At 32.3% G+C, this 8,453-nt stretch overlaps 1 protein-coding gene across 1 annotated transcript; it reads left to right on the forward strand.

Moving 5' to 3' along the window:
- Positions 1 to 1,948: 1,948 nt before the first annotated feature.
- On the forward strand, positions 1,949 to 8,447 carry LOC134250816 (fibrillin-1-like; the record flags this gene model as incomplete). The annotated part of the gene is made up of 8 exons (XM_062733158.1): positions 1,949 to 2,014; positions 4,706 to 4,810; positions 5,388 to 5,496; positions 5,578 to 5,682; positions 6,248 to 6,355; positions 6,439 to 6,543; positions 8,183 to 8,290; positions 8,380 to 8,447. Coding segments are annotated over exons 1-8 (774 nt in total), but the record flags the coding sequence as incomplete, so codon positions are not given.
- Between the last annotated feature and the right edge of the window lie 6 nt (positions 8,448 to 8,453).

Below are 8,453 nucleotides of genomic sequence, written 5' to 3' on the forward strand. Positions count from 1 at the left end.
TTGCTTAATTAAAAACACATCTCTTTTCAAACTTGCTTTCAATGGGCAAAATAACAAGTACTGAGTATCATTTTTAACCACCTGCCTTCCTTCACTAAAACAATCAATCCAATCATTGATGAAATTTATAAGAAGTCATTTGTCTTACTAAACTATGTGCAAATTATTGCTACTTCAAAGGGATTTCTAAGATATACCATAAATTCTACAGTCGTTTGTTGAACGAGTACGACTGAGAAAACCATTTTTCGTCCAAAGTGACCTGCATAGTGACGTCATTTTCACATTGTGACGTCCCAAACAAGGAGAAAGCTTTATTCAGCATATGCTATTTATAGACCTTATGTATGTCTACATGTGTACTAATTTTTTTTCTAATCTGAATTATGGTTTTGTAGATATAGAGAAAGTTCGCGAATCTTTTTATCACCCCTCGTGCTTTGGGATCCAACATATTTACGAGGGCTGTTCAATAAATAACGTCATGAGCTCGATGAAATACAACATAGAAATCAAATGAATCATAGGAAAAACTTGATTTTTCTCTCATGATGAATCTTTGATGAATTGATTACAGTTAATGTGACCACTTTTATCACATAATTTTATTTTGAGAAGCTTGAATACAAGGGCTATTCGAGGCACACTGCATTAAAAATGAATGGAAAAGAATCAATAAACTGGAATGAAATTAAACGTTTCATTATAGCTGATGCAAAACTCGTTAAGAATCCCAAAGAAATATTCATTGAAATGTAAAAAAATTGCAGCAACCAATGTCTGTTTTAACACATATGAACAGGCAGATTTCAATGAACAAATATGATATATGTAATAGGCATCAAAAATGGGTACAGTCCTTGGCAAAAAGGACTTACAACAACAAATATACGGCTTGTTAAAAATCAGCAAATCATCACTGATTATGTTTGATTGGCTTTAATACATATAGCAAAATTGACAGGCATCATCTTGGGGGTAGTTCACAATGTTTTAAAGAAACAGTCGACGGTAAAAATCAAAATTTGCAATATCAAAGTTTGAGAAATTTAACATGATAATAAAAGAATAAATTGCTTAAACCCTAAAACAAATTTTGTATTAATTTACAATAAGAGCACTTGACAAAAACAGCAAAAGCCTCGTAGATAAGCACATAGAGTTGCAAGAGCACAAAAAGGTTTTATATGCTATTTTCTTAAATATATTGGTTTTGTTCAAAAATGATGCAGTTTAATTTCACGAGTATTCACTAGAAAGCAAAATGTGATTGTATGTTGAAAGGTTTATGAGACTTTTTCACTCATATGGAATACACCATTAAATTTCTTCATGACAGGGGATCCAGCAGATCATGAAGACTAAAGGAGCCTTAAGGGCTATTAAGCTAGGAAAGATAATGTTGTTGTGCCAGCACAATTTTCGCAAGATATCGGGACCTTGATTTGTTTCATTTTCACAACTTGAAAAAAAAACCTTTCAGTGGGATTCGAAAAAGCACAGGAAATCAACTCCATATTCCAGAAACTAGGGCAGATGCTTTAACTAATGTGCCAGAAATTTTGAAATTGAATACAAATGTTTCCCATTGACGTGGGTTTTTATTAAAAGAGATTTTTGATTTGAAATCACTGGGACTAAATCTAAATGAGTGTTTGTTTTTCCTTTGATAATACATTATTTATTGAACAACTCTCAATTCTAGAAATTACGGAATATAATTTGTTTACAAAAAATAATCTTAAAAAGTTTATAAACATTACAACTCAGTTTTTAAACATCATATCAATGCATATAACAATATTTTATAAAAAATAAAAAAAAATTCTGTGAATAACATTTGAAGTCAAAATTTAGTTGTGTAGAATATTATTTGAATACATCGTATTTATTAAATGATCAATATATGAATGATATCACTGTTTGTATATTTATGCTCTGATTCAAAATGTCTGTGATGAAAGTCCGGCTCACAGCAATTGATGCAAGCTCTGGTGGTTCTTTGTATCTGCCAGTAAAACTATTTTTTAGAGAAAATTTCTTACGTTTAATAAAATATTCGTTCTAGAGCATGTAAAAAGTTTCTGGGTAGTTGATCAACGGCTCATTGTAGGTTATTAAATTTTAGGTTCCTACCAAAGGCTCAAGTGGTGAACTCAAATACATGTATAAATAATGAAAAACGTCTGTAAACTTTTCACATTTTCGACTTCTTCTCAAGAACCACTAGGCCAATTTAAACCAAAATTGTTCCAAAGCATCCTTTGGTAATGCGGAAATTTAAATTCTCTAAATGAATCGCCAAGTCCCCTCACAAAAGGAGATAATCAAGAAAAGACAAAAATAAGGTAGGGTCATTAAAAAATCTTCTTCTCAAGAACCACTGGGCCCAGAAAAACTGAAACGTATGTGGAAGCATCCTGGGGTAATGTAAATTCTAAATTGGTCAAATCATAACCCCCGGGGGTAGGGCAGGGCCACAATTGGGAAAACTAAGTTTTGCATAGAAATATATATGAAAAATCTTAGAAATTTTCTTCTCAAGAACCACTGGGCCAGAAAAGCTGAAACTTATGTGGAATCATCCTGGAGTAGTGTAGATTCTAAATTATCAAAATCATGACCCCCGGGGGAAGGGTGGGGCCAAAATGGCCGAACCCAAGTTTTACATAGGAATATATAGGAAAAATCTTTTAAAATTCCAAAGAATCACTAAGCAAGAAAAGCTGAAACATATGTGGAAGCATCCTGGGGTTGTGTAGATTCTAAATTGATAAAATCATAATCATGACCCATGGGGTTGGGCAGGGCTTCAATGGGAAATCAAATTTTTACATAGAAATATATAGGAAAAATCTTTAAAAATTTTATTCTCAGAAAACCACTGGGCCAGAAAAGCTGAAACGTATGTGAAAGCATCCTGGAGTAGTGTTCATTCTAAATTGTAAAAATTCATGACATCCGGGTATAGGCGCAGCACAGTTAAGGTTCAAATAGGGGGAAAGGAGGCGGGGCCTAATTTGTACGGGAAATGTTTACTATGACGTCACACAAAGTATAAGGTCTTCAAAATAACACAAAATGAACTTATTTCCTATTTCAAACAGCTGGATAGCTGTATACTAATATAAACTTACTATTACAGGCAGTTTTGCCGTTTGTTAAATCCCACACAACAGTATATAAACGATGCATCGATCGCAATGCACTTGTCAATGTGACGTCATCTCGCAAAAATGACGCAGTTTGTACACAGCGAGGGGCTGATCAAGTCGCATCTTGTACAATGAAAAATTGTCTTTTGTTCTCAAATAAAATATTATTTGCAATTAAATAAAAGGCCGTTAGCTTGGATGTGATGTCTATTTTAGTATTTTATTTATAAATTCTCCGTACATTCTCCGGACAATTGATACTGTCGTGTGTTTGTATGCAGATTCATTGAAAAAGTAAAGGAAGGGACCTATTAAATCGATTTATTGCAAGGACATACCCTCAATGTATCTCCTCAAGTTTTCACATCTAAACTCAAGAAGCATTAAGATATATGAAAAGTGCCGCGAACCTCATGAAATCTTGAAAATAAATTATTTATAACTATATTTAATGTAGTTGTCCAGCAAAATATAAACTGCCGTCCAACAAATTAAATTTTAGCCATTTAAAAAAGGGAATCTAAATAGGTTCGCAGCACTTTTCACAACCTACATAACAATAGTGTTGAAAAGGGTTATACATTAAACTAAGATTTTTAACTTGGTTATGCCCTTGCAATATTGGAATTTATAACTACCTCTAAACTGCAAGAATAATTGCTAGAATTATTCTTGACGTCGACATCACGTGACAAGTCTTAAAAAAAAATTCTAAATGTCCCCGACATGTAGATTTAAACCACATTACATTTTTTTTATATCAGTGAAGTCCTAAAAATAATCGCCCATCCTAATAAAGTATGTATTTTTTATCTTAAAAAATTGCCTATATTTCCATTTGTAACCTTAACTATGCTGCGGGACAGGGCCACAATAGGGAATCCAAGTTTTACATAGAAATGTATAGCAAAAATCTCTAAATAAAAATCTTCTTTCCAAGAACCACTGAGCCAGAAAAGCTTAAATTTATTCGGAAGCATCCTGGAGTAGTGTAGATTCTAAATTGTTCAATTCATGAGCCCGGGCTCAGGGCGGGTCCACAATAGGGAATCCAAGTTTTACATAGAAATATATAGGAAAAATCTTTAAAAATCTTTTCTTCAGAACAATTTGCCAGAAAAACTAAAAGTCATGTGGAAATATCATGGGGTAGTGTTGATTCTAAATTGTAAATCAAAATTGTAAACCCCTGAGAGAGGAGGGGTATATGGCTACAATAAGTATTACAAGGGGGAAATTCTGGTAAAAAAACAAAGTTACTCAGGTGAGTGATGTGGCCAATGGACATCTTGTTTTATTAAGTGAAATATCGAATATTAGATACATGTGATGTGCAAGATTTTTGTATTTTTTTATTTCAACAATAAAATGGTCCCTGCTATGACCCCAGTCCTGATAAAGAAGCAATTATTTTTTATCACAATCCAAATTCTTCAACAATGTATCTTAATTCACAAAACATGAACTAAAAGTGATTGAGTTCAAGAACATGAAGTAAAAAATTGAAAATAATTATTATTATTGATAATTTTTATAGCTTTTTTTTCTAGCGTCGACATCTGCCACTATCAGCCACTGCAATGACAATTCTGACTGCACCACTTGTTCTGACTATCAAATTGGACAGTGCATCCACCACCAATGTAACTGCTCTGGTATGTGTACAGATATTTTATGTACAATTAGGACTGAAAACGTGGTACTATTTCTATAAATAAAACATTTTTAAGAAAGCTCTAACAAAAAAGATAAATCCTGTGTAAAATTATTTGTCTACACTTTGAATCTCCAGACATATATCAAATGTGATTTTTTTTTCATTAAAGAACCTCTAAAAGGTATTGATATATAGAAAGAGAATTGATTTAAATATCCTCAACTCATAATATTTTACTTTGCCAACTGTTTTTATTTACTAGTATTTTCAGCTTGCAAAATGTTCTTAAATTGACTAGTTTATCATTTTCTCTCTTCATTGTGTAAACCCAGAAATCATATCAGATGTATGCTTTATATAGATTTTATAAGAAATACCATAAACTAACAGGCAACTTAGGCAAACATTTCATGTACTTGGTAAATTGTTGCAATATTGAATTAGCTCTAAGCTTCTTCTTTGCAATCTGTACAGTTTTGTCTTATTTGCCTGTTAAACGTGTCATTGGTTTAGGTATAAAGAATAAAATTGCAATTGCGATATTAAAAAGTACTTACATTATGATTTTTTTAAAGCCAGAATGTCCTGCATTTACAACAATGATTGTCATGGGTATGGTTGTGAAAGCAGTTTATATCCAACAATGTGCTAACCTAGATGGTCACTCTCGATGTCTTTGTGAAGGTAAGTAATTTCAAAGTAGCGAGATTAAAACATATGAAACGCTAATGAATTAACAACATGAATTTTCTATTTTCACTTTAGCATCGTCACCATCCGCCAGACATGAATGTGACCAAAGTTTTGACTGTATTAAATGCCACGACTATCAAGTTGGCAAGTGTAACCACAACCAGTGTACCTGCTCTGGTTAGTGTGTAGAATGAATACTGACAATTGAAGGTGAACACGGGGTAGCATAAATAGAGGATAAAGAGAGAAAACTTTTTACTATTGTAAATATTTATGTAAGTAGAGTTTTATATATGAGTAGGGAAATCTAGAAAAGTTAAAATTTTGTAGGAGTGAATAACGGAATTGCTATCTAGGATCTTTTCAATCTCTAAAATTATGTTTGAGAAAAAGCAAAAGAAATGCTTACTTCGTTTCACTTTTGAATATCACATGTCTGTCATTTTTTCAAACGTAATGGACAAAATTAAATCATGGATCATCCAATACATGTAGTTTGATCTTTTGCACTGTAAATACAAACTTAATACTGATCAGTAATCATATATGCACATTGTTAATTGATGCAACTGATAACTTCTTGACAACAACAGGTTTGACCATTATGCAAGGTTCCGACTTGGAATAGAGAAATAGGAAGGGAGATAGTAGGAAAAACTTAAACTGCAATTGAAAAAAATCAAACGCTTTTCTCTAATACGATTTTGAGTACAGGTTATGATAGTGCGATTTTTTTCTCTAGCTGAAATGCCATGCAGTTACAACAATGATTGTCATGGGTATGGTTGTGGAAGCAGTTTGTATCCACAATGTGCTAACCTAGACGGTCACTCTCGATGTCTTTGTGAAGGTAAGTATTTTCGAAGTGAATAATACATGTAATGTGTGAAATGCTAATAAATTAACAACATGATTTTTCTATTTTCACTTTAGCATCATCACCATCCGCCAGACACGAATGTGAACAAAGTTTCGACTGTACTAAATGTCCCGAATATCAAGTTGGCAAGTGTAACCACAACCAATGTACCTGCTCTGGTTAGTGTGTAGAATGATACTGACAATTGACAACACGGGGTAGTATTAAATAGAGAATAAATAGAGACAACATTTACAATTGTACAGATTAATATAAATATAGTTTCATCAGTTAAAAATTTGGCAGATGTGTATAACAGAAATGCGATTAACATCTACAAACACTTTTAAAATTATGTATAATAAAAAAGCAAATAAATGTTTACGTTTCTCTTGTCACCTGTCAGTCGTTTTTAAAGTTAACGAGCCGAGCATAGAATGAATCAATGGATCAGACAACCAAATACATGTAGTTTTATTTTTTCACTGCATTAAAATACAGACTTAAATCTTTCGTGTGTTTGAAAGATTCAATAAGAAAATTCTGCTAATTTGAAACGAGTTGCCCATAACTTAATACTGAATACTTCTCAGTTTCTCATGTTTACACATTGTTGCAACTGTTATGTACAGATTTTATACTAGTTGATTTTCAGATTCCGGATCTTTGGCTACATTTTATTATTTTCCCATTCAGCTGAATAGCTTTATCTATCAGTAAGCAAGATCAGTTTATTGTCCTTTAATTATAGTGATAATTAGTTAATCATGGGTGGTCTTTGTATAATTTTATTTATTGCCTCCCCACTTGAGAGGAGGTAGTATTTTCTCTCCTACACATTGTGAAGGCTATGTTTACTACATAAATGAGCGCGTTTGATCATTTTAGGCAGTTAAACGAGTTGAAGAAAAGTTGTTATTAGAGTAGTTGAAGAAAAGTTGCATTAGATATCAGAATGAATATATAAAGGATTACGGAATTTTAGGATTTTTTTTATATATTTCAATTGGATTATTTTACTATTGTTTCTTATGTGAAGCGTGGACTTATTGTGTGTGTAATATAGTGTGTAATTATGTAAATAAATAAGTGAACATTTTACGGATTTGTTAGTGATTCAGAACAACTCTGAGGAAAGTTATAATAATAATAATAATAATAAAGCCTTTATTTATCCAGGATGACATACTTTAGCAACAATGCTAGTTTTCAATATGGTCCTGCATTTAAACATACATACAGACAGGTATTAGTAAAATACAGTTTTAAAGAAATAGAAAACATATAAGAATTTAAAAAAAAAAGAAAAGAAATCTAAGATAAAAGAATATTAAACAAAATTAAGACACATGGTGGTATTCTTTTAGATAGTTTCTTTTAAAACATAAAACACTTGTCGCACTTCTTATACACACTCAGTGTGTTCCATAGATTGCTGCCTGAGACAACAAAATATCTCTTATAGTACTTGGTTTATTAGTCATTTGATCAATTTTAATTGGAATTTCTAGTTTGTCTTTGACTAACATTTGATACATGATTAAACACGTTCAAATACCAAAGTTAGGAATTTAAAGGGAAAAACCGCTGGGATAAAAAATATGTAGTTACTCGGCAGTGAAAGCTGACTCCCCCGCAGCTCGGCCTGCGCTACAGTAAACGTCTTTAGTACAGAAGGTCTTCCTATCTACAAAAGGTCTGAAAATTTGACCATTATGCAAGGTTTTGCCTTGCAATTGAAAAGAAACCAAAAGCTTTTTCTCGTCCGATTTTAAGAAATAATGATACACTGTAATAGTGCGATTTTTTTTTCTATAGCCGAAATATCCTGCATTTACAACAATGATTGTCATGGGTATGGTTGTGGAAGCAGTTTATATCCACAATGTGCAAACCTAGACGGTCACTCTCGATGTCTTTGTGAAGGTAAGTATTTTACACGGTATATACATAATGTAATTTATTAAATGCTAATTGATCGAATTAACAACATGAGTTTTCTATTTTCACCTTAGCAACATCACCATCCGCCAGACACGAATGTGAACAAAGTTCCGACTGTACTAAATGTCCCGAGTATCAAGTTGGC

This window comes from Saccostrea cucullata, unplaced genomic scaffold (assembly GCF_032062105.1).
Source record: "Saccostrea cucullata isolate Sc308-1 unplaced genomic scaffold, CSIRO_AGI_Scuc_v1 ctg19276, whole genome shotgun sequence".
In the NCBI taxonomy this organism is placed as follows: domain Eukaryota; kingdom Metazoa; phylum Mollusca; class Bivalvia; order Ostreida; family Ostreidae; genus Saccostrea; species Saccostrea cuccullata.